General features: G+C 46.3%; 1 protein-coding gene across 1 annotated transcript in view; it reads left to right on the top strand.

The window, feature by feature from the left end:
* Window positions 1-27,164, top strand: part of LOC145342898 (phospholipid-transporting ATPase ABCA1-like) — a 153,608-nt gene that overhangs the window by 83,322 nt on the left and 43,122 nt on the right. Inside the window, exons 9-23 of the mRNA XM_080188471.1 lie at window positions 2,759-2,996; window positions 4,169-4,308; window positions 5,589-5,705; window positions 9,427-9,624; window positions 10,487-10,692; window positions 11,085-11,261; window positions 11,659-11,881; window positions 12,947-13,168; window positions 13,843-14,047; window positions 16,712-16,825; window positions 17,673-17,844; window positions 19,323-19,454; window positions 21,295-21,434; window positions 23,919-24,056; window positions 26,198-26,418. Coding sequence (XP_080044597.1) covers window positions 2,759-2,996; window positions 4,169-4,308; window positions 5,589-5,705; window positions 9,427-9,624; window positions 10,487-10,692; window positions 11,085-11,261; window positions 11,659-11,881; window positions 12,947-13,168; window positions 13,843-14,047; window positions 16,712-16,825; window positions 17,673-17,844; window positions 19,323-19,454; window positions 21,295-21,434; window positions 23,919-24,056; window positions 26,198-26,418 — 2,643 coding nt within the window. The remainder of the gene's footprint in view (window positions 1-2,758; window positions 2,997-4,168; window positions 4,309-5,588; window positions 5,706-9,426; window positions 9,625-10,486; window positions 10,693-11,084; window positions 11,262-11,658; window positions 11,882-12,946; window positions 13,169-13,842; window positions 14,048-16,711; window positions 16,826-17,672; window positions 17,845-19,322; window positions 19,455-21,294; window positions 21,435-23,918; window positions 24,057-26,197; window positions 26,419-27,164) is intronic.

Genomic DNA, 27,164 nt, shown 5'->3' with positions numbered 1-27,164 from the left:
ATAGGGCCCTCATCCCTCTGAGAATGAGGGTGGAAAGGGGAAAGCTCTGATGCCTCCGAGTGGGGAGGGAGAGCCTGATGTTGGCATTGTTGGGGAGGTGCCCCAATGCCTGGTGTGGCAGTGGAGGGTCCCAATTCCCTTGATGGAAGGGGGGCATTTATTCAAGATGAGCAGCCCAACCTCGGGATTCCTGGTTCCTCCCAGCTGACGGCGTGGATCTTGTTTCCTCGTTTAAAATGCACGGAGTTGTTCAACTGGCCGAGAAAAGCTGGCCATGCAGCCTGCGAGTTTCACACTGCTGTTCCTGCCTGAGCCAACACTACGTGCTTTTGGGAAAATCCCTCTTGAGTTGAACTGCAGTTTGCTGATGTTGAAGACAACTTTAATATTGTGCTCAATTCGCAGTTGCCTGTCTTTCATATATCCTGAGAGTCAGCCAGTTGCTTGGCTCTGTATAAATGCACCTGCAATGGAATACGAGAGCCTATTGTGTTCTTCTATTTGCTGAAGGTTTACAGAATGACAGAATTATTACAGCTCCGAGGGAGGCCATTCAGCCCATTGTGTCTGTGCAGGCTCTCGATTAAGCAGTGCAGCTGGTGCCATTCCCCTGCCTTCCCCCCCATAGCCCTGCATCTCCTTCCTTTCCAAATAATAGTCCAATTCCCTTTTGAGTGCCTCGTTTGTACCTGCCTCCACCACACTTACGGCCAATGTATTCCAGATCTCAACGGGTGAGAGGCAGACAATGGAAAGGTCCATTGATCTCGGGCAGGATTTTATGGTTTGGGGACGAGCAAGTCCGTAAAATCCCACCCAAAATGTTTACGTTCCAGAGGATTGTGGTGATGGGATGCGCTGATCCCTACAGTGCATTTATTCCATTGAGTCTGCACCAACTACAATCCCATCCAGATCCTATTCCCGCAACCCTTTGTATTTATCCTACAAATCCCCCTGACACTAAGGGGCAATTTAGCACGGTCAATCAACCTAACCTGCACATCTTTGGACTCGCTGCTTTTCCTTGTGTCACCATTGCTTCTTTCGACAATGGCTTTGAATCTGCGTCCCACTCATTCACTAGCCTACTCCACCCTGGGCAATCATTATTTTCAGTCTCCTGCCACGGGTGTTCCCTCTTGCCTGCAGGCTAGGTGACCAGACACCATGTGTGACGCGGGCCTACAAAATGATAATGAGCTCCTGACTCACGACCTCCCTCATGCCCCGATCTTGCCTACTTCTCCGGCCATTTTGGAACTCACCTGCAGCCTCCTTGCCTCGTTCCGTAAATATCGGGGCCAGAGAGAGTGTTACAGCGAGAGGTCCCCTCGTCCTGTTTTTGTAATGAACTAGCACCTGACCACCCCATCTTGTGGAGTGGTTCAGTTATTGCCTCCAAGTTTTGCTGTGTTAAGAGAGAAATGTTATTTTGCGATAGAAGCGAGCAACCCAACATTCTATGCCTGTGGCAGAGAGGAAAACCTGTTTGATATAGAAACATGGAAGATAGGAGCAGGAGGAGGCCATTTGGCCCTTCGAGCCTTCTCTGCCGTTCATCACGATCATGGCTGATCATCCAACTTAATAGCCTAATCCTGCTTCCTCTCCATTAACTTTGATCCCAAGTGCTGTGTCATCAACGCATCCCCATACCACAATCCTCCGAAATGTAAACATTTTGTGTGGGATTTTATGGGCTTGCTCATCCTGAAACCATAAAACCCTACCCAAGGTCAACGGACCTTTGCATTGTGTGTCCCTAACCCCTGTCAATTTTCATGATGGGTGGGACGGTAAAATTCCGACCTTTGTTTCGTTATTTATCTACCATTCCAACAAATCTCCCATTCATAAAAAGACCAGTAGGGGAGGTTCTTAAACTCCAGCACAGATGCATTTATACACAACCAGGCAGCCGATGGCTGCCAGGATACATGTAAATGACAATAATTAAAGTAATACAAAGGTGCAGCATGTGTCAGACATGCTCACAAGGAACTAGTATGCTAGTGTCTCAAGCAATGTTTCTGCTAAGCTGTGCCTGTGCCTGGCTACATAGATATAGAGTCCCTACAGTGCAGAAGAGGCCATTCAGTGATTAGCACTGCTGCATCACAGCGCCAGGGATCCAGGTTCAATTCCAGCCTTGGGTCACCGTCTGTGTGTGCAGTTTGCACATTCTTCCCGTGTCTACGTGGGTTTCCTCCGGGTGCTCTGGTTTCCTCCCACAGTCCAAAGATGCACGGGGTTAGAACCATAGAACATTACAGCACCGAAACAGGCCTTTTGGCCCTTCTTGGCTGTGCCGAACCATTTTTCTGCCTAGTCCCACTGACCTGCACCTGAACCATATCCTTCCACACCCCTCTCATCCATGTACCTGTCCAAGTTTTTCTTAAATGTTAGAAGTGAGCCCACATTTGCCACTTCATCTGGCAGCTCATTCCACACCCCCTAATATTCCCTTTTAACTTTTCCCCCTTCACCCTTAACCCATGTCCTCTAGTTTTTGGTTGACTGACCATGATAAATTGACCCTAGTGTCAGGGGGATTAACAGGTAAATGTGTGGGGATATAGGAACAGGGCCTGGGTGGGATTGTGGTTGGTGTTGATTTCTGCACTGTAGGTATTCTATGATTGAAAATAGTCTTGTTTACAGAAAAACAAGACCATTTGTTGTTCTCCAGTTCAGAGCTAGGTACCAGAGAAGCACCTGGGTAGTAACACACGTTGTTTTTCTGATCCCCCAGTTGACAGAAGTGAAGAGTTGGAGTGACATGAGACGCGAGGTGATGCTGCTATCCAACGACAACATGACTGGATCACCACAGGAGTTCTACCAGGCCGTGTCAAGGATCGTGTGCGGTCACCCTGAAGGCGGGGGCTTAAAAATCAAATCCCTGAATTGGTACGAGGACAACAATTACAAGTACCTTCTGGGTAAAAACGGCACGGACGAGGAGGCCGCACACTACGACAATTCAACAAGTGAGTGTTCGCACTTGGCTGTCATTGTGCACATTAAACTGTGTACTTTTACTAATGGTGACCAATGTCACAGACTGGATTTGGATGCAAAAGTCTTAGAAAGTTTATTTATTACTGCCACACGTAGGCTTACATAGAACATAGAACCCTACAGTGCAGAAAGAGGCCCTTCGAGTCTGCACTGAACACAATCCCACCCAGGCCCTACCCCCATATCCCTACATATTATGCCCACTAATCCCTTTAACCTAAACATCCCTGGACCCCAAGGGGCAATTTCTTAGCAATTTCTTTGGACTGTGGGAGGAAACCGGAGCACCCGGAGGAAACCCACGCAGACATGAGGAGAATGTGCAAACTCCACACAGACAGTGACCCAAGCCAGGAATCGAACCCAGGACCCTAGAGCTGTGAAGCAGCAGTGCTAACCACTGTGATACCATGCCGTGCACTGTGCTGCAGTTAATACTTGCGGTGAAGTTACCATAAAAATCCCCTAGCCGCCATATTCTAGCACCTGTTTGGGTACACTGAGGGAAAATTTAGCATGGACAATGCGCCCAACCAGCATGTTTTTTGGAAACTGGAGCACTCAGACGAAACCCACACAGACATGGGGAGAATGTGCAAACTCCACCCAGATAGTGACCCTAGCCTGAATTGAACCTGGGTCCCTTGCACTGTGAGGCAGCAGTGCTAACCATTGTGCCTCCATGCTGCCTATATTGCTGGAAAATTGGACCTGTTATCAAAACCATTTGTCTTGCAATCATTGGGACGTAGACTAAAGTGTGAAATTTCAAAGGGAGCAACAATTTTTCCACAAAAGTGTGGGGGCAATAGTTCCCTGATGCATTCTCCATGGCAAAATACCTTGGCCAATCACATGCCAATGATCTTATTGAATGGCGGGGCAGGCTCGAAGGGCTAGATGGCCTACTCCTGCTCCTATTTCTTATGTTCTTATGTTCTTATGTTCTCTTTGGCTGCATAAATTGGTGCACTCTTTGCCATTCTCACATTACTGAGGTCATGGGTCATGGAGGCGTTAGGCAAACGCAGGGATTATTATCAATGTTTTCTTCCTATTTCCCTCATATGTTTTCAGCAAGGAAAAAAAAAATACTTAGTTCGTGGATTTTTTGATGTAAAATATTTGCTTCTCTTTCAAGCACCATATTGCAACGATCTGATGAGGAATTTGGAATCCAACCCCATTTCTAAGATGATCTGGAGAGCCATGAAACCACTGCTAGTCGGCAAAGTTCTGTACACTCCTGATACCCCTGTGACCCGGAGAATCGTTAAAGAGGTGAGCTTTCCTTGTCGGCAGGCCAAGGTAACCGGGAACACATTCCTCCTTTTTCCCTATCTACACCACTTCCATCCACTGCCCCATCCCATTTACTTCCTTTGCACCACATATCTTCTCATAAGTAGAGGGCATGGCCTGTCTTGATGGCTCTGATCAAACTCAGCTGGACCTTGCAATTGAGAGTGATGGTTCACCCAGTGACTCCGAATTACTGCTCCCCCTAGCTTGGATGAGAAGGGGCGTCAGCCATCAATTTGATATGACCTCCTTTGCTCTCAGCAGTGTTACTAAGTCCCTCCCCAGCTATTCTATGCCTTTCAAATTAATTATTACCCTTGGTTGTCTTCATTGGAAAGCAGGCAATGCCCCTAAGTTCACTGGGAGCTCTAAGAGTCAGCCATAAATGTGGGATTGGAGTTGGCCCCATCCGGTTTGGATGGATGTGAAAGATCCCAGATACTATTTTCATAGAATCCCTACAGTACAGAAGGAGGCCGTTGGACCCATCGAGTCTGCACCAACCACAGGCCTTTTTCCCGTAACCCCACATATTTAACCTGTTAATTCCCCTAACAGTAGAGTTAATTTAGGTCAATCAACGTAACTCCTTGGACTGTGGGAGGAAACCCACGCAGACACGGGGAGAAAGTGCAAACTCCACACAGACAGTGATCCAAGGCCGGAATTGAACCTGGGTTCCTGTCACTGTGAGACAGCAGTGCTAACCACTGTGCCACCGTGCCATCCATTGGAGGAGAGTAGGGGAGTTCTTCCCGGTTCCTGGCCAGATCCCTCAATCAGCATTACGATAAACAAATGACCTATTCCATGAACAGATTGTTGTTTGTGGGAATTTACAGCGTGCAATTCAGTTGCTGTGTTCCCTACGTTACAAAAGAGACCACATTTCAACAAGTACTTCATTGGCTATAAGTGGTTGAGAAGTTTGAAAGTCATGAAGAATGCTAAGGCCGGAATCTCACCACCGTTCATGCTGGTGGGATTTTCCCATCCCGCCGTAGTGAATGGAAAATCCTCTGACCTTGCTGCAGCAGGATCGTGGCGTGAACGGCCGGTAAGGTCGCGCCCTAAGTCTTTTGACCTGCCATTTTTGTACAATCAGGGAAACAATCTGTTGGTCAGCTTTTTATTTTACTCAGCGTTCGGCCTTTCCTGGGTGAGCATTGCGTGTATAATTACAACAAAATCGATCCACCCAACTTACAACCGATTCGCCTGCTCAACTTCTATCTCAAGGCTGGCCTGCTTTATTTCAGGTGAACAAGACCTTTCAAGAGTTAAGTGTCTTCAGAGAGGCTGGAGAGATGTGGGCAGAGATTGGACCAAAGATCTGGGAATTTATGGAAAGAGGTCAAGCAATGGATCTGATTCGAGTAAGTAGACATTAGCGGCTGGGTACACTCTTAGTCCCTCTGTGTCATCATTCTGTCTCACATAGAATCCCTGCAGTGCAGAAGGAGGCCATTCGGCCCATCAAGTCTCCATCAACCACAATCACCACCCAGGCTCTATCTCCTTAACCCAACACGTTTACCCTAGCTAATCCCCCTGACGCCAAGGGACAATGTAGCACGGCCAATCCACCTAACCTGCACATTTTGGACCATGGAAGGAAATCGAAGCACCCAAAGGAAACCCACGCAGACATGAGGAGAATGTGCAAACTCCACACAGACAGTGACCCAAGCTGGGAATTGAGCCTGGGTCCCTGGCTCTGTGAGACAGCAGTGCCAACCACTGTGTCACCCTACATTATTGATTAATTCTGAAATGAATTAGCACGATCTGTGTGCCGCAAACAAGACAAAACCATCGTCTAAATTGCTTGTCTCTGCACTTCACTGACACCTTTTAAACAGAATGCCTGGGTGAATGCACCTCCAACAACACTCAAGAAGCTCAACACCATCTAAGACAAAATAACCTGCTTGGCAGGCACCCCATTCCACTACCTTAAACATTCACTCCCTCCACTACCAACTGTGACAGCAGTGTGTACCATCTGCACGATGCACAGTGCAGTTCACTAAGGCGTCTCTGCCAGCACCTTCCGAACCCATAAACTCTTTTCACCTAGAAGAACCAGGGCAGCACGTAGATTACCACCTGCAAGCTCCCTTCCAAGCCAGGCACCATCCTGAAATATATATATCTCTGTTTCTACACTGTCGCTGGGTCAAAATCCTGGAACTCCCTCCCTAACAGCACTGTGGGTGTACCTACACCACATGGACTGCAGCAGTTCAGGAAGGCAGCTCAATGCTACCTTCTCAAGGACAATTAGGAATGGCCAATAAATGCTGGGTCCAGCCAGCGACATTCATATCCCGTGAAAGAATACCGAAAAAAATTGACCATTTTGTGATTGACAGTTTTTTTCCCTCCATTTTGGGTACCTGTTCAGCAGATGGTTATTTAATTGTGGGGGGTGTCAGAACAAAACTCTGGTGAAGGGTCATCTGGATTCGAAATGTTCACTCGATTCTCTCTCCATGGATACTCTCAGACTTGCTGAGATTTTCCAGCATTTTCTGTTTTTGTTTCAGATTCCAGCATGCGCAGTTTTTTTGTCTTTATCTTAGAGTCCAATTCTGCCCTCTCTCCACAGTCACCAAGATCCTCCTATGAAGAATGTTTTATGATTCTATAATATGAGGTGTTGCACTCTTCACTATCAGGGCAGCATGGTGGCACAGTGGTTAGCACTGCTGCCTCACAATACCAGGGACCCGGGTTCAGTTCTGGCCTTTGGTGACTGTGTGGAGTATGCACGTTCTCCCCGTATCTGCATGGGTTTCCTCCAGGTGTTCTGGTCACAACTGGGAGAACATGCAAACTCCACGCAGACAGTGACCCAAGCCAGAAATCGAACCCGGGTACCTGGCAGTGTGAGGCCATGATGTGGAGATGCCAGCGTTGGACTGGGATAAACACACTAAGAAGTCTCACAACACCAGGTTAAAGTCCAACAGATTTATTTGGTAACACAAGCCACTAGCTTTCTGAGCGTGCATCTTTGTAGAAACTTGACGTCTGAGTCGATATGCCCGATCTTCTTGGAGATCCTCTCCACTTGGAGCCAGCAGTTTGCGGTGTCACTGTGAGGCAGCAACGCTAACCATTGTGCCGCCCCCAGGTGTACACTCCCAAGTGTGCAACACAGAAGGAATTAGGCTCATTGTCTTTGTGTAAACTCTTTGCTAAAGCAATCCAAAACTGACCCCACTGCCCTACTCTATTTCCAGTGTTGTCCTCTGATTCAAGTATGTGAAAGCCTAAATGTGTACCTCCTCCTACTGCCTCTCAACCTCTCACTTTGCTCCCAAAAGCTAGCCAATGTAAGCCAGCCAAATGCACACTAACATCTATTTATTTTGTATTATAATGCTTTCATAAGCTAACAATCATGGTTTATTTTAATTATTCGCAGGAGTTTGTTTTTCTCATATTAAGTGCCAGTTTCAACATTTCTTGACTCCCCTTGCAAGGCAAGGATTTGGGAATTTGTTGTGCGCATTTGATTTGGAAATCATGAGCCTGAGGTTCACAGCGAACCCATCCCAAGTTTTATTCCTTTGCAGATAGAAGAATGAGTCTGGTCTCATCGAGACAAGTATCTTTCCCAGTGGAATAAAAAATGAACATCTTACTGGCAGCGATCTGAGTTTGTGTACTCGCTATGCCCACTCTTTGTAATTAAGCAACTGTGTACATTAAGTATGGGTTGCGTGCAGGGAACATGAGAGTGGTGTAATCGACTGTCTAATTGGCAGAGAACTTTGGCAAGGTCCGTTCATACTTTGTGCTTCAGTTGTCTACGAATGACTTTATGTGAACTGCATTGTCCCCTGGTGGAGAATGCAGCAACTGTGCAATGAATGAAAAACCATGAGGACTGCATTGGCAGCAGTACAATTAAATCTACCCAGAAGCTTTCCTACTTAGTTGGTTGACACTTCTGATTGGCCATATGTGCTCAAGCAGTATTTGGCCCAAGTCTTGTTGCTTTTAGAAATGTTTCAGGAGAGGAACCAATATTCGGTTAGCTCATTCCTTAACTCCTGTTACCCACTTTGGTTCCATGGCCTATTAATAGCCTATATTTTGACCTTTTCCTTTGACTACTCTCAGCAGATTTGAGATGAGTTTGCCCCAAGACCTAGTAGGCAAATGCATGATTCTAAAACGCCCAATTTTTCAAGTTGGATTGAGTTAACTGATCTTCTCCAGAACTGTGGGGCTAGGCTAAGCTGTCTGTCTTAAATGTATTGCTGGCAAAGTACACTCAGGAAATGCTGGAATGAGCACTTGCAGAGGCTTCAGGCATGATTGTGATTCCTCCTGTAGTCCAGAAGCAGTCCCAGGAGTTGAAATATTATCAGTCACTTCAAATCAATGGCAAAAGTTTCAGAGGAAACATGCAAGAGAAGAGATGAGAAGAATTTTTTTTAACGCAGCGGCACACTGCTGCCTCACAGTGCAAGGGACCCAGGTTCGATTCCCGGCTCGGGTCACTGTCTGCGTGGAGTCCGCACATTCTCCCCATGTCTGCGTGGGTTTCCTCCCACTGCCCGAAAGACGTGCTGGTTACGTGCATTGGCTGTGCTAAATTCTCCCTCAGTGTACCCGAACAGGTGCCAGAGTGCGGCAACTGGGTGGCGGGATTTTCACAGTAACTTCATTGTGGTGTTAATGTAAGCCAACTTGTGACACTAACAAATAAACTTTAAAAATTGTCAGGATCAGGAGTCCACTGCCTGAAAGGACAGCGGAAGCAGATTCAATCGTAACTTTCAAAATGACATTGGATAAATAAGTCAAAAGGAAACAATTCCAGATAGACAGTGTGACGAATAACTTGCTCTTTCCAGGAGGCACAATGATTGCTGCATTTGGGAGGGAAGAGATAAGGGGGAATTATCAGAGATAGAAAAAAAATTGCCTCTGATGTAACTAGATTCAGTTGTGTTCTTCTCTCATTTTAGTTGACTTCAGACCTGATCTTGCCACTGCGAGGGAGCACGGACAGGCCTCACCACCACTGAATACTGTACTGACATCAAATGTTTTTGCTTTCACTTCTAATCTCCGCAGAGTCTATTGAAGAAGCACGTCACTGCCAAGTACGTCGACTCGAAGTTAGCTGGAACCTCGTGGACGGCTGCTGACCTCTCCAACTTCCTCGCTAAATACCCGGAGGAGGCCCATCACCCAAACAGGTCAACATACACCTGGAGGGAGGCTTACAATGAGACCGAGCAGGCAATTCACACAATATCACTCGCTATGGAGGTCAGTCTTAACTGTCTTTAGCTTGGTCATTCCAACCAATTTGCCCCACCTGATCAAAATTTGTCTTGCAGCCTCCATGGGTAGGTTTGCAGACATGGGGAGAATGTGCGGACTCCGCACAGACAGTGACCCGAGCTGGGAATCAAACCCGGGTCCCTGGCAGTGTTGGTTGCTTGGGGGTAGAGTTTTTACCTGCCACACAGAAGGCCGGTGTTCGTCTCCCAGCCATTGTAGGACCTTTAAGAATGGCACCAGAACAGCAGGACTTTCCCCATCAGGAAAAACTGAACAGGCTAGCTTCCTTTTCTCTGCGAAGGGCTGACTCATGACCTAATAGATTTCTCTAAGTTTATGGAAGGGTTTGAGAGGGTAGATCCTTCTGGACAAAACCACCCATTGTTATAAAATCATCACTAATCAATCCAACTGGGAAATTCTAGATATGCATAGAATCCTATCGTGCAGAAGGAGGCCATTCGGCCCATTGAGTCTGCACCGACCACAATCCCTACCAGGCCCTATCCCCCATAATCTCAAACATTTACCCTGCTAAACTCCCTGACACTAAGGGTCAATTTAACATGGTCAATCCATCTAACCTGCACATCTTTGGACTGTGGGAGGAAACTGGAGCACCCGGAGGAAACCCACGCAGACAACATGCAATCTTCACAGAGACAGTGACCAAGCCAGAATTGAACCCAGGTCCCAGGCGCTGTGAGGCAGCAGTACTAGCCGCTCTACCACTGTGCCGACTCAGTGGCTTATCTCTTTGTTGTGATGACTCTATGGTGAGCTGGATAAGCTTGGGTGATGGTGCTTGACCGGATGTTAACTGTAACTTCTCTCTCTGTGTTCCCAGTGCATAAAGTGGGACAAACTGGAGGCCGTACCCACGGAGGAGAAGCTAATAAACAAGTCCATGGAACTGCTGGATGAAAGGAAATTCTGGGCTGGAATTGTCTTCCTGGGATCTGACTCGAAGAGTACAAAGCCATCAGAGCACGTCAAGTACAAGATTCGGATGGATATAGACAATGTGGAGAGGACAAACAAGATCATGGATGGGTAAGACAATCACAGTGGCATGACTTTAAAAGCCATGGAGCTTTACATATGGAGGGAAACACGTTGAGGACTTTGCTCACTGTTTCATCAAAGTTTCTGTCGCTGAGAGTGATGCTTATTTGGGGGGCACAGTGGTTAGCACTGCTGCTTCACAGCACTAGGGACCTGGGTTCGATTCCCGGCTTGGGTCACTGTCTGTGTGGAATTTGCACAATCTCCTCGTGCCTGCGTAGGTTTCCTCCTCTGACCGTCTGAAAGATGCATTGACCCGACCAGGCACCGGAGTGTGGTGACTAGGGGAATTTCACATTAACTCCATTGCAGTGTTAATGTAATCCTTACTTGGGACACGAATAAATAAATTTTCCTTCTTTTTTGTGCTTTTCATACAGCTACTGGGATCCTGGTCCTCGTGCCGACCCATTTGAAGATCTCCGGTACATTTGGGGTGGTTTCTCTTACCTCCAGGATATAATAGAACACGCAATTATTCGCACTGTGACAGGGAGCAAAAAGAAAACCGGCGTGTATATTCAGCAGATGCCTTACCCCTGCTACGTGGATGATTTGTAAGTTCAAAGGATCAACTTCTCGACTTTCAACAGAGGAGTTAGTTCCCTTCCTTTTGAATCTTGCATGGCACACCCAAGGAGCTTCAGATCGCCTGTGCTTCCGTATCTTAACTGGGCGGCACAGTGGTTAACACTGTTGCCTCATAGTGCCAGGGACCCGGGTTTGATTCCTGGCTTGGGTCACTGTCTGTGCGGAGTCTGCACGTTCTCCCCCTGTCTGTTTCCAAATCCCTGCATCTGACTCTCATACCAAGAGTTTGAAATGTTCTTTGCTTTCATCTGATCGAGGAGATCGCATTAAAGTCTTTGTTTAACTGTGCTCACTTGTGTCCATGTCTGAAGAGTTCAAAAAGTAAAACCTCAAAAATGTCCTCCTTCTGCCATTTGGCCTTAGGTTCCTTCGCGTCTTGAGCCAGTCACTGCCCCTCTTCACCACCCTGGCCTGGATATACTCTGTCGCTGTGATCATTAAAGGGATAGTCTATGAGAAAGAAGCACGGCTCAAGGAGACCATGAGAATTATGGGGTTGAGTAGCGGCACCTTGTGGCTCAGCTGGTTCATCAGCAGTTTAATTCCTCTTCTCATCAGTGCAGCCCTGCTGGTGGTCATTCTGAAGGTAAGTGCATGTATTGTTATCCAAATAAAGTTGGATCTGTGTTGTCGTCAACCTTCCTTTTCCCAGTTTCTGGAATTCTGCTAGTGTTGGTAGACGTTTGAGAGTGGTTGGAAGTGAGTGTGGGGCTGAATGTCCCTGGTGTTTCTCAGTAGCTAGGCTGGATCCACATTCACCCAGGCCGAAGACTTATTGTTTACGGGGCTACTGAAGAGATAGTTGATGGAGTGGGAGAGTTCCCTGGAATTTCACTTTGTCCAAACGAAATCTGCGGCAAGGTTTCTTCTGTGATTTTTGCGGGAAGGGTACAAAGTAACTGAAAAAAAATCTTTTGCCTTTTAAAAAGCATTTAGACGTTACATGGGTAAGATGGGTATAGAGGGATATGGACCAAACACAGGCAGTTGGGACTAGCTTAGTGGTTAGATAAAAAGGGCGGTATGGACAAGTTGGGCCAAAGGGCCTGTTTTTAATGCTGTAAACCTCTATGACTCTGGAAATTAAAAACACAAGATCATATGAGTTTGGAACCGGAGTAGGCCATTCTGCCCATCGAGTCTGCTCCGCCATTTACCAAGGTCATGGCTGATCTGATTGTGCCTTAACTCCACTTTCTTGACTGTCCCGCCCGTAACTTTTAACTGCCCCTGTTGTCCAAATATTCACAACCTCTGGATGCACTAAACTGTTTTACAGCACTTGAGATGGAGGGGATCAAAGGCGGGATCAGGCTATTGATTTGGATGATTAGCCATGATCCTAGTGAATGGGGGGGTTGGGAGGGGCAGGCTGAAAGGGCCAAAGGGCTCCTTACACTCCTATTTTCTAAGTTTTTATATGGGTCCTTTAAACCTGCAATCATTGTGCTCTGTGGTTGGAGCGCAACATATATGAGGTGATGCAGTTTAGATTCAGACCTTATCTCAGCAACCCAGTAAAAAAGTTTAGTTTCACCACCGCCTGTTTTTGAACAGTTCTCATTTAGGTTTTGTTGGCTTAATGCTCCTCAAAGTTAGCTTTGAAGCATTATTGAATTTTAACAATGATTCCTCTCCCTCGTTCTTTCAGGAAGGGAACATCCTGCCTTACAGTAACCCCTTCGCCATCTTCACGTTCCTCGCTGTTTTTGGGGTGGTGACCATCTTGCAATGCTTTTTGATCAGCACCATGTTCTCCAAAGCCAACCTGGCAGCGGCCTGTGGAGGGATCATCTACTTCACCCTGTACCTCCCTTACGTGCTCTGCATGGCCTGGCAGGAGTATATAACCTATCCGGTCAAAATCGTTGCTGTAAGTAGCTCAATCAGTATCTGACTCTGCAACTACTGTGTACAATTCTGTGTTGGGGGAAAACGCTTTTAAAACTTGCTCAAGTCCTGCCCATTGTGTCGAAAGCAAAGTATAAAGATTCACGCTTGTCACTAAAAACTTGAATATATGTCATGTCTTCACAACCTCAGCGCTTCACAGTTCCTCACTGCTTTACATCCAATTAAGGACATTTTGAATTGCTATTAATTCTCTCGTTTGGGTAACGTGTCAACCAATTTGCACGTGACAAGCTCCCAGAAAAAGCAAAGAGACAGTGACTAGATAAGCTGTTTCTTAGTTGGCTGAAGGATAAGTTTTGGCAGTGGAATCTTCGATGTCCACATGTGAAGTCAAACAGGGCCTCAGTTCAAGCTCTTGACATGGCACCTCTGACAATGCAACCCTCCCATGCTACTGCACTGCAGTGCCAGTCTCAAGCGCAAGTCCCTTGGAGTGGACTTGAATGACATTCAGAGTGTTTATTGATGTCCTTCCTGATAACTATTGTTGTGCTTTTAGATTCGTTGCGGTTCCTATTTGCAAAGGTTTATTGCCGTGAGGTAACAATAATTACTACAACCACGGGCACAGATAACAACTGTTGACTTACACTAGTTGCCCCTCCCAGTTCCAACGTCTTGTTGCTTTTGCAGAGTCTGCTTTCCCCAGTCGCGTTTGGTTTTGGCTTCTACTACTTTGCCCAGTTTGAGGAGCAGGGTATTGGCGTCCAGTGGCACAACCTCTTCTCGAGCCCCTCAAAAGGCGATGAGTACAACATCACCACCTCCATCATCCTCATGATGATCGACACATTCCTCTACGGAGTCCTCACCTGGTACATCGAGGCAGTTTTCCCAGGTACAGATAATCCTTCCAAAGTCACTGATGAAGTGAGATGAATGGATCTGTTAGTATCGTTACATGGAATACTTCCATCCCTCCAATTTTTTTTTGCTCCCTTACAATTATTGAGTTATAGAAGATAGGACAGTACAGGGTAAAAAGCAAATTACTGCGGATGCTGTAATTGGAAACCAAAAGAGAAAATGCTGGACAATCTCAGCAGGTCTGGCACCATCTGTAAGGAAAGATAAGAGCTATCGGTTCGAGTCCAGTTGACCTTTTGTCAAAGCTGGGTCATCTGGACTCAAAACATGTTTCGAGATTATTTGCACGTTCCCAGATTACTGTACACTGTAAAATTGTAGATTAATGACGCCACTCAGTGAATCGAAGGTGGGAAGGACTTACGACAATAGGGTTTATTTGACAGCGAACAGTCAAAGTTAAAATAGTCTATTTAAATCGATTCACTACTGACAAGGCTCATGTCGCCTGCGAAAAGCATGACAGTTTTTCAACAAAATATAACAAATGAAGGCTAATTGCTCATAATGCCAATTCTGGGCATAAAATCAATTCCAGTCACTTGAAGAATGTTGGTCTCCAGGCAGGATTGAAGAGGAAAATTGTCCAATCATCAGCATTTTGCTCAAGAGTTGTCCTCTCACTTTCAAAATATTCAAGGCTGTCAACAAGTTTGGGATATGGTGGCGAAGTGATAATGTAACTGGACTCATAATCTAGAGATCTGGGCTAATAATCCATATTATATTACAAGTTCAAATCCTGCTGGGCTAGCTGGGGAATTTAAATTCAATTACTTAAATACGTTGGAAACAAAAAGTTAGGGTGGGATTTTCCAGTCACGTCGTCCCAAAACGGGAAAATCCTGCCCGAGGTCTTTGGACCTTTGTATGGTCCACCCCCCACCTGCTACGATTCCTGTGGCGGACAACATGGGAAAAACTACCCCCCTAGTTTCAGTAATGGTGACCGTGAAACAACTGGACTGTCGCAGTAAAACCCCACCAGGGTCAATAATGGCCCTTTAGGGAAGGAAATCTGGCCATGATGTGACTCTTATTCGCCCTCTGAAACTGGTTGGCCAGCAATCCACTCAGTGGTATATTAAGAAGGCAGCTCACATCACCTACCCAAGGGGCAATAAATTCTGGCCCTGCCAGCAACACCTACACAATGTGAGCGAATTAAAAATGAGGCTACGTGGTGCCCACTTTGAGAATTCAAGACAACCATTGATCTCTTCACAATTGGGCGGAATAACAAGGCAGCGAGACCAGAGGCATTACTCACCAGGTTGAATCGTTCACTCTGAGGTGAATTGTTGCCCAATTCCACTGTAGTTTTGCCTTCGAAAGGAAAGTAAGAACAGGGATAGGCCATTCAGCCCCTTGGGCCTCTTCCATTAGATTCGGGCTGATCCGTATCCTGAGCCCACCTTCATTCCGTAATCCCCACTAACCTTGTTCGAGATCCCCATTGTGAAGTAGTGCTTCCTGACACCATCCCTGAATGGTTTGGCTCTCATGTTACTCTTACGTCCCCTTGTTCTGAGCTCCCCCGAAAGAGGAATGTAGTTTCTCTCTATCCAGTGTAGAAGAGAGAGAACGTGTGTCTAGCCACACTGCCTTAATGGTGCAGACTGAGCATGAGAACTTGCGGAGGTACAATATAACAATGTTTCATGTGTACATAGAGACCTTCTCTAGTTTCACAGGATGTGTGTTCACAGGATCTAGTCTCACAGGAAGGACGGTGTTCCCTCGTCAGGTATGTGGAAGGTTCTGATGAAGGAGCACCATTTCCGAAAGCTTGTGGGATTATTATCAAATAAACTGGTTGGACTTAAACCAGGTGTTGTGAGACTTCTTACCGACTAGATCAGCTCCAAACTTTTCAATCCATGAACTTTGTGGAGGAGGGCTGTGGAAAACCCAGATTCAAGTAGATGGAACATTTTTCTGACACACATCCAGCCGTTATACTGGAGTTGATGCAGTGTTCCTGCCCCAGACTTACTTACTTACTAAGTCATTTGGTCTCACTGGAGGTGTTGGGGGGTGATTTGACTTGGGTGTGACGGATTCAAGTTGAACGTTGCTCCCAGTTTTCATTTCCTCATCAAGATTGTTCCCGTTGTCACTTGTTAACCTGCTATGAATTCTGAATGAAACATTGATTGTGTATTGGGATATCTGGAAAGTTCTGCTTCGTGATGGCCACATTTAGGCTGGAATTTTACCGGCACGCCTGCCCCAATTACAGGGGGGGGTGGGCAAGGCTCGGAGAACGGCATTTCTGAGCGGGATTGTACAAACCTCGGACAGATGTGCCGATGAAATTCCACCCCTAGTGTAGGTATTCATGTGCTCAGCATGTACTGATTTGGGAAGCGGGTCAGTTGAGAATCCGATTCCAAATTTAACCAGCGTGTAATATCATTGAGTCTTACAGTGCAGAAACAGGTCATTCGGCCCATCGAGTCTGCCAACAACCCACCCAGGCCCTATTACCAGAGCCCCATGCATTTACCCCAGCTGGTTCCCCTGATACTAAGGGGCAAGCCAATCCACCAAACCAAACCATGTGAAGCAAGGAAGTTAGATTTTCAGAGGTGCAGCAGACTATTCACATTTTTGTAATTCTCTTGTTATCCAGGTCAATATGGCATTCCCAAACCATGGTATTTTCCTTTCACCAAATCTTACTGGTGTGGAGACGTGGTTCAGAACATCAAGCAACCTCCATCGGCGAAGAATGCAAATTCACAGAGTAAGTGTTGAAGAGTACTCTTTGTAGTGAGCGATGTACCTGTGAGATCACATAGATTTTTAGCTGCCGCCAAATAGCGTTTCCGTGACCAGTATTTTACAACCTCGCTCAGACAAGGCTTGACGGTAAAATTCCGGAACAAATCTCACCTCAAGAATTTATGTCAGTTCTTGATTAAAGTAACGATACGCCCAAGAACGCATCAGAAAACCATTCTCGGGTGCTGAAATCTTTTGAACCAGTTTTGGGTGAGGGGAGCGGTTGGGTTGGGGAAGTGAGGGACTGGGTACGGCCCTCTCGGAAGGGTGGTCTCTGGCTGCCCTTGCATTCAGGCAGGGAGGGCAGGCCACCAGGCCTGTCACAGCTCCCTGAGCCTGTCACCGGCTCCTTACTCCCAGATACCTAAACTGGCTGTGCGGGGAAAGTGGAAAATTTCAACTGGATTTTCAGCCATCCGTCTGCCCCTGAGCTCAGCCTTGCGGGGGCCAAAATCTGCGTCTTTTCATGAGAACCCTTGCCCTTGGCGAGCAGATGGCCATTGGCCACTGATGGGATCTTCCAGACCCACCGGAGCCAATTTCGTTGCTCGCCGGCAGATTGGGGAGGAGGGCATCTGGAGTGAGACTGGAAGACCCCACCAGCAGAAAGGGCCGGAAAATCCCTGCTTCTATTTTTCTCACCACAGAAAATGCCTGACATGCCCTGTGCTTCTGGCAATTTCTCCTTTTATTCCCGTAACCCCAGCATTTCGCTCTTTGTTCAGTGGGTATTGGGTTGGAACACTTTCAGGGCAATCACGAGGCCTCCGCGTGATCTGAAGCTTCCTCTTTTTCCCCCTCCCTTTCAGGTTGCGTGGAAGAGGAACCGAGTCACCTGAAACTTGGCGTCTCCATTCAAAACCTGGTCAAGATTTACCGCAACGGCAAGAAGCTGGCAGTCGACGGGCTCAGTCTGAGCTTTTACGAGGGGCAGATCACCTCGTTCCTGGGACACAATGGAGCTGGCAAGACCACCACTATGTAAGGAGACTGTGCGGGGAATGAAAGCTGCCCAGTTGCTTGACACGCGGTGTTAGATCCAGGCACTTACTGGGTTCCGTATAATCAAAGTTTGCATTTACGTACGGCACCAGAATGTGTCACAAAAACCTTTCGAGAGATGCGGATCTTGATTGAGTGCTTTGAGGGATAGCAAGTTGGCAATCTGTTATATGTCACTTCCGATTCTTGTTCCTTTGGAGCTTGAGGTTGGATTTTATGTCCCCCTGCCGATGTGTTTGAAGGCAGATGGGCTTGTAAAATGCAGTGTTTGGCTCTTCTGGCCACCCCCACCACTCTTACATTTTATGGGGGTGGTAGAAGCACCAAGGGTCCTGTCACATTCCCCCACCCACTTTCCATCCTCCCTATTTGGGCCTATTGAGGACCTCAATTGGTGACCATTTAAGAACCTTGTCCCATCCCTATCATTATTGTACCCATAGCAGAGGGCCAGTCGGATATCCTGGATGTTTTAACTGGGTGAGTTGCTGTTGGGCAAGGGAGGGGGAGCCTGCCTTATGGGCCCCTTGTATCCATTGGAGGCAACCTTCCCAACCAAGGTCATATACTTCACTCCTCCCCTCCCCTTTAACCTTCCCCCAACTCTTCTGAAACCTGGCCTCTCAACTTTCTGTGCTGGGTTCTTTATCTCCTCTTTCTCTTCAGGGTCTACCTGCTGACCCTGTTGTGGCCACCTCTCAAATCTGGTGTTGCTGGGACAACAGAGCTGCTGACCAATTGGATTAGCTGGCAGTTTAGTAAGGCAGGACTTCCTCCTCAGGTGGTGCAGATGTCCTTCACTCAGTCGGTTAATGCCCCACCAAGCTTAAATGGCTGCGGGGCAGCTGGCTTTCACATTGGGTAAATCCCAACTGACTTTTCTTGGGGTGGGTGAGGTGGGCAGTGCCCCTTAAAATCCAGCCGCCTCTTCGTCGCTGTTAAACCTTTGCGACAAATCTCTTAAGTGCAAACAAAACAAGAATATCATAAAAGAATCATAGAGTCCCTACAGTGCAGAAGGAGGCCATTTGGCCCATCGAGCCTGCACCGACAACAATCCCACCCAGGCCCTGTCCCTGTCACCCCACATATTAGGCGGGATTTTACTTCCCACCAGAGGTCAACGGACATTTCGTTGTCCGCCCCTCGCACGCTCCGATTCCGTGGCGGGCGGGGTGATAGAGTTCCGGTGATTTATTCCACTAATCCCCCTGACATTAAGGTGCAATTTAGCATGGCCAATCAACCTAACCCGCACATCTTTGGAGTGTGGGAGGAAAACCCATGCAGAGGTGGCGGGAAATGTCCAAACTCCACACGGTCTCCCAAGGCCGGAATCAAACCTGGGCCCCTGGCGCTGTGAGACAGAGGTACTGTGCTATCGGGGATCTTGGGAAAGGTGACTCCTTTATGCCAAGCTGCAGTCTTACAGAATTTGTTAACCTTTTTTTTAACAGGTCAATCTTGACAGGACTGTTCCCTCCAACCTCCGGAACCGCCTACATTCTGGGAAAAGATATCTGTTCTGACTTGGATTCTATCCGGCAAAGCCTGGGAGTGTGTCCGCAACACAATGTCCTTTTTGATATGTAAGTGCCAAGTGGGAAGTTCCATCAGTGAATCCTGAGCCTTTTCTTTTCAATCATAGAATTGCTCATTTTATAATACATATATATCAATAATATGAGTGCTGTAGTCAGTGCAGACTCTCTGAAGTGGTTTGTCTCACTGAATATACCCGAAAACTTATGAGGCATTTCCATTTCACCCTCTTTGGGGTGAATTTTACCACCCCACCTGGCATGGGAGTCAGAGTGGGTGAGAGGCAGACCATGGAAAGATCCGTTGACTGAGATTTTCGGGGCGAGCAAGGCTGGAAAATCCTGCCCTTAATCTTCTAACGTTAGCTAAAATCATGATCATTTTCAGGAACCCCTCCCAACCTCACCCGCCGTCAATGCTTTGCTCCAGAGATTTCTCTGCAACACAATGCTGACAGAAGCCACTAAGTAGCCGGTGACTAATCTGTGGTAAAAGTGAGACAGTGCTGTGTGATAGCTTTGCAATAGATCCCAAAAATGGCACATCATGTGCACGTATTGTTTGAAAATAACATGTGACCCGTGTAAGTCACAAGACTATAACCACAGCACACCATAATTTACTGAAATTGTTGACGTTTTAATACCATAAACAAAAGGGACATGCACTGAAGCACGCAGGAACTGAGGTTTCCAGGCCTGATTGTCCGCCAGTGCTGATCTCAGTAGGCTGGTAACAGGGTGTAACAACTGGCATCTGCATTCTTGGGCTAACGATTTCTGCTTCTGACGATAATCTGGTGACTCAGACTTATAAAGACAGGGCTAGGATTGTCTGTGATTCCCTCTGGATTGGAGTAATTGGCTAAAACTATCATGTCTGACAGAATGAAGTGGTAACTACTTAAGTGGGGGGGGCGGGCATGGGTACCTCTGATAATGCAACACAACAAGGGTGTGACCTTTCAGGAGAGTTGGTGGGGGTGATAGAGAAGCCAGTTGAGGCCAGCCCTCCACAAGTGTCTGGTGTATGGTTCCCTCTCCACCCGCATGTCCAAAATTACTCGCAGTTTCTCGGAGATGGTCAAGTCATTTGTAAATTATTCACCCATCGTCATCTCCACTGACCAGCTACACCCCTCAAGAGTTTGCCCTCCCTCTCAAACACCTTCTTTCCTCACTTCAAGACTGGAGCCATCAGGGTTTAAATTTAATGTCAGTGTGCCTGAGGTAAAATGGGCAGAACAGTGATACACCTAGCAATGGGAACACAGTTCTCGATATGGAGGTGGGGACCCAGGTGGTTGAAGGAAATGAGAAGCCAATCCAACCTTGTCAGGTGAAAACCTAATAAAGAGGCAAATATATAGAAGTGCCCTATTTTCTGACCCAAGCCGGGAATTGAACCCGGCTCCCTGGTGCTGTGAGGCAGTAGTGCTAACCACCATGCCAGTGGGATAAATTCATGGGGTTAAGAAGATAGGGTCTGGAGAAGATGATCCGTTGGAGAGTCAGTACAGACTCAATGGGCTGAATGATCTCCTTCTGCATTATAGAGATTCTATGATTCCTGTACAGCTTCTGCTAAACGCTGTATGCTGGCAACTGTAACACGGGCAAGGCTGCCATTTCCTTCCCTCAGCTGAAATGAAGAGTTTGTATGGCTTTAATTATTTGGTGTTGCTCAATTAGCAAAGTTACTTACGCATCATGAGGGTTTGTTGGGCTAAGCTCTATACTAATTTCACATTGTGATCTCTGGTTCATTAGCAGTGTCTAGTCCTGTTATTCTCCCCTCCACCCCCCGGCTCATTTATTCACAGAGGTCAAATGAAATGTTGAGTCAGTCAGATCCCTTTGTAACCGAAGACCATTCTAAATTTCTCAGGCTTACTGTCGAGGAACATGTCTGGTTTTACGCGCGGCTGAAGGGACTTTCAAAGAAAGAGGTGAAGGCAGAGGTGGAGCAGATGGTCTTGGACGTGGGACTGCCTAACAAACGCAAAGAAACAACCAACAAACTCTCGGGTGAGTCATCTTCCTGTATTGGGCGCAGATACTCAAAACAATGCTAATCCAATTGATCCATTCACCTTTCTACTGGATAAGTCTTTAATTGGCTTTTCTATTTGAAAGAAACCATCACCTTCACTCGCTGTACGAGAAAGTACTCCTATCTTCCCGCTTTAAGATATTCCTTAAAATACTGTTGGCAGGATTTACTAACCCTTCACATGGAGCAGAAATGGGGGAAATGATAGAATGGTAGCTGCATTGGTAGATGAGTAATCAAGCAGTCTGCATGGATAATTGGTAGAGAGATGGGTTCAGATCTCGCCATGGCAACTAGATTGGAAGGACCTTAAATTCAATCCATTAAATAAAAAGTTAGTATTGGTAATGATGACCACAAATCTACTGGATTGTCATAAAACTCACCTGGTTCATAATGTCTCTCCGGGGAGGGTGGAATCTGCCATGCATACCCGGTCTGGCCTATACATGACTCCAGATTCACAGCAATGTGATCAATTCTTAACTGCCCAGGGAAATGAGCTAATCAGTTGTCAAGAAGGCAGTTGATCACCACCACCTCTAGAGCTAATAGGGATGGGCAATAAATGTCGGCCTAGCCGGGGATGCGCATATTCCGGGAATGAATTAAAGAGAAACCACTGGCATGGACGAGTTGGGCTGAATGGCCTGTCTCCGTGCCTTATTTTCTGTATAATTCTCTGAATTCTCACAAGGTTGAGCTGAATCGGTCACCTTTAGTGAGGAATTTTATCAGATGCTTTCTGGAAGTGTTAATGGAAGGTTTACTCGAGTGGTCACTCAAATGAAGGAAGTTAGGCAGGGTATATAGAGAGCTATTTACTACCTATTTGACTGATGCATAAAGCAATCCTTGAAAAGTTCCCTGTGAGCAATCCCCCATTTAGTTACCCTTACTGGCTTGCGGTGGTGAAAATGCAAACGGCTGTATGTTCCTTCTCAATTGCCCGGGAGGTTTGTATTTGCATTGTTCTGCTTGTCATGGGAAGATATTACACCAGATACCAATCGGTAACTCCACCTTCTGGCTCAGCTAAGAGCCAAAGCTTGACTGGGAGTTCCAGTTCACAGCCTCACTTGTGCAATCTCCTCCTCAAAACGCAAACCAGGACGACTCAATTCCAGCTGTCAATTTTTAAGTGTTTGAGATCTGCTGCCAAGTGGCTACGCAGTTATTAGTTCCTGAGTCACCCACTGTATTGACTGCAAGTACCCTTCGCTAAGGTTACTAAAGTTCAGTTTGCAAAGTGGAAACAAGACAGACTGTCTTTCCGCATTGTTTTTTTTAATTTTCATTGTGGTCAGAGTGCTTCAGTTATATTTGGAACCAAATCGTGCAGTGTGGTTAGTATCGTGCAGTGTGGTTAGTATTGTGCAGTTCTGGGCATTACAACACATTATATTTTCTTTGTTTTAAATACTTCATTTTCTCTTGCAACCAATTTCCCCCTCTTCCAGGATGATTACCAGAATGTTGCCTGGTATGGAGGGTATTAGCAATGAGGAGAGATTGAATAAACTGGGTTTGTTCTCCCTGGAAAGATGGAGGCTGAGGGGCAACCTGATGGAAGGTTGTAAAATTACGAGGGGTATAGTTAGGGTGAACAGTTGGGAGCTTTTTCCCAGGGCAGAAATGACAATTACAAGGGGGTACAAGTTCAAGGTAAGGGAGAAAGGTTCAGTGGAGATGTGTGGTGGAAGATCTTTACACAGAGGGTGGTGGGGGCCTGGAAGGCACTACCAAGTGATGTGGTTGAAGTAGATAAGTTAGCCACATTTAAGACTTATCTTGATAAGCATATAAACAAACAAGGAATAGAGGGATATAAGTGGTTGATCTAGATAGGTAAACGTGATTGGCGCAGGTTCAGAGGGCCGATTGGCCTGTTCCTTTGCTGTACTGTTGTTTGTTCTTTGTTCTGAAAGCGATGATCTCTCACAAAGGTGGAATTCAGTGAATTTAGTTCAGGGGTGTGATAGCATTGTGGTAATGTTACCGTACCAGTAATTCTGAAGCTTGGATTACAATCCAGAGACAAGTTCAAATCCCATCATGGCAATTGGAAAATTTAAATTTGGCTGGTTAACAGAGTCTGGAATTAAAAGTTCATTTTAGCAATCGTGACCATGAAACTACCAAATTAAAATCTCATCTCCCCTTTAGGGAAGGAATTTTGCTTTCCTTACCTGCTCTGGCCTATACGTGACTCCAAACCCACATCCATGGGGCTGACTCCTAACTGCCCTTTGAGATGGTCTAGCAAACCTCTAAGTTGTATTCAAAAAGGAGGTTCATCAACCTGAACTCAAGGACAAATGGGGATGGACAATGATTTTGCCAACTCTTTCTTGACTTGTAAACCTTGGGAATTTATGACAGGGCTGTTGCCTTCAAGTTCCTCTCACTCAAACTTTAAATGGAGACTAATGTTTGATTAACTTTGTTTTATTTAAAAGGCGGGATGCAGCGCAAACTTTCAGTGGCTCTTGCGTTTGTTGGTGGCTCAAAAGTTGTCATCTTGGATGAACCAACTGCTGGAGTTGACCCTTATTCCCGCCGGGGAATATGGGATCTGCTGCTTAAGTATCGACAAGGTAAGATCACAGCATGGCCTGAGAATACAGTACGTGGCGTGACACTCCTTCAAAATACTGTTGCAAAATATAGACGATCTATTATGGTGAAGGAACTTGAATTTTGGGATGAATCTTTGAATCATTGAACACTGACGGTGCAGAAGGGGGCCATTCGGCCCATCGAGTTTGCACCCACCACAATCCAACCAGGCCCTATTCTCGAAATCCCACATACTTACCCTGCCAGTCTCTCTAACCTACACATTCTGGGACTCTAAGAGGCGATTTATCACAGCCAATCAGTCGAACCCGCACACCTTTCAACTGTGGGAAGAAACCGGAGCACCCAGAGGAAACACATGCAGACAATGTGCAAACTCCACACGGATAGTGACCCAAGCCAGGAATTGAACCAGATCCCTGGAGCTGTGAGACAGCAGTGCTAACCACTGTGCCACCCCTACCACTGTGCCACCGAACCACCCCTATTAGCCTTGTTTGAAAGCTGGCGGGGAATCACTGTAGACCCAGCCAGTTATAATAACCGGAATCCAGCTCTGACGAAGAGTCACCCAGACTCGAAACATTGGCTCTATTCTCTCTCCACGGAGGCAGTCAGACCTGCTGAGATTTTCCAGCGTTTTTCTTTCACATTCCAGCATTTGCAGTATTTTGCCTTTATCTTCTTCTGGTGCAGTACCAGGGGAGTGCTGCACTGTTGGATGATAGACAGAGACTCTCTCAGCTGGCCATGAAGGAACCCAGGTCACTATTCCAAAGAAGAGTAGGGAAATTCTCCCTGATGTCCTGGGCAATATTTATCCCTCGATCAGCATCACTCAAAAATCCGGGCACTGCTGTTTATTGGGGCTGGCTGTGCACAAATTGGTTGTGTGTCTCCTACAATTGTAACAGTGGCTTCAAATATGCTTCATTAGCTGTAATGCACTTTGCAATGTCCAGAGGTCATGATAGATTCTGCACAAGTGCAGGTCTCTCAATCTTTCTAAAGCTCTTGATGCATGTTGCCGAATACTGAATTACGATGAATCCAGTCCCTCCCACTTGAATTCTTTGGATGTTTTCCCGGTTTTTCATGAAAATTCAATATTGGACTTGGTTAGGACGATTTAACATTTGCACAGTATTGAAGTACGTGTTTATCAGTGCTGATGGGTTACGTAAAGGAGGTTCCAAATGCTAAAAAATGGTGAAGTCGGGAGCCACACTACAACTTGAAACAAAGGCTGGTATTTTACAACCGTTCATGCTGTCGGGATTTTCCCATCCCGCCGCAGCGAATGGAGATTTGGCTTTCTCCGGCCTCGCTGCAGCGGGAGCGTGGCGTGAATGGCCGGTAAAATCACACCCAAAGGATTTGGCAAACCAGTTGATGTACTTGATCTGTGAGCAAAGTGCTAAGGACTTGCTTATAAATACCAGCCATCAGATTTAAATAACATTTATTTGCTTGTGATGACTGTCATGGTAAATGGTGTGTGATGATCCTGTGGGAATATTGCACCCTTGTTGAAAGACATACAGGTGACCGTAAGATACAGGAGCACAATCAGGCTATTCAGTCCATCGAGTCTGCTCCGCCATTTGATCATGGCTGATATGCTCCTCATCCCCATTTTCCTGCCTTCCCCCCCCATAACCCTGCAATCCATTACCAATTAAAAATCTGACCAACCCCTCCTTAAATTTACTCACTGTCCCAGTATCCACCTGACTTTGGGGTAGTGAATTCCACAGATTCACAACCCTTTGGGAGAAGTAGCTTCTCCTCAACTCTGTTTTAAATTTGCTATCCCTTATCCTCAGACTATGACCTCTCATCCTAGAATGTCCCACAAGAGGAAGCATCCACTCCACGTCTACTTTATCCATACTTTTATCATCTTGTATACCTCAATTTGATCTCCCCTCATTCTTCTAAATTCCGGAGAGCGTAGGCCTAAACTGTGCAATCTTTCTTCATACGACAGACTCCTCATCTCTGGAATCAATCAATGTACTCTTACTGAGTGATGATCCATGGTTTATTACAGGCATTATATTCAAACGTGCGGATTGATACAGGATGATTTCAGGGGGCTAATGAATATTAAATTAGGTTGTGTTGGGGAAAGACCTAAATCCTCTTTTGTTCCCAGGTCGGACCATTATCCTCTCGACACATCATATGGATGAGGCAGATATGCTCGGAGATCGGATCGCTATTATTTCCAATGGCAAGCTGTGCTGTTGTGGATCATCACTGTACCTAAAGAACCAGTTGGGAACAGGCTACTATCTCACCCTGGTCAAGAAAGATTTGGAACCATCTCTCAGCTCCTGCAGAAACAGCAGCAGTACCATGTCATACTTGAAGAAGGTAAATAACTTACGTAGCAATTTATCAGGTTATAGGGTGCCAAAACAAACTATTCAGCCCAACCAATCCATATCATCAATGGTGTTCCACTCGTGCCTCTTTCCATCTTTCCTCATCTAATCCTATCAATATAATTCTCTATCTCTCTTTCCCACAAATACTTATCTAATCTCTCCTTGTTCACTTTGGCCACTCCCAGTGGTAACATGTTCTATATTCTAGATACTCAGTCACTTTAGACAGTTACGTGGGAAAGATGGGTATAGAGGGATACGGGCCAAACGCAGGCAATTGGGACCAATTTACTGGCTAAAAAAAGGGGCAGCATGGACAAGTTGGCTGAAAGACTTGTTTCCACACTGTAAACGTCTATGATTCTATGACTCTCCGTTTAGCTCAGTTGGCTGGACAACTGGTTAGTGATGTAGAGGGAACCAACAGTGCAGGTTTGATTCCCGTACCAGCTGAGGTTATTCGTGAATGCCCTGCCTTCTTAACTTTGCTCCTCACCTGAGGTGTGGTAATCCTCAGATTAAATCACCTCCAGTTAGCCCTCTCCCCACTCAAGGAGGACAGCAGCCTATTATCATCTGGGACTATAGTGACTGCTCAGGTCTCATCTAAATTCTCTGTTGGATTTTTGATGACTGTCGTACATTGATGACTTTGCTCTCTCCAACAAGTAGAAAAGTTCTCCCTGTGTCTACTCCGTCAAAGCCTTTCATAATTAAAAAAAAAAGTCAACC

This window comes from Carcharhinus amblyrhynchos, chromosome 5, assembly GCF_965287045.1.
Source record: "Carcharhinus amblyrhynchos chromosome 5, sCarAmb.v2.hapA, whole genome shotgun sequence".
NCBI classification, from domain to species: domain Eukaryota; kingdom Metazoa; phylum Chordata; class Chondrichthyes; order Carcharhiniformes; family Carcharhinidae; genus Carcharhinus; species Carcharhinus amblyrhynchos.
The sequence above is the reverse complement of the archived record's forward strand: the minus strand, read 5'-3'. Positions and strand labels throughout refer to the sequence as shown.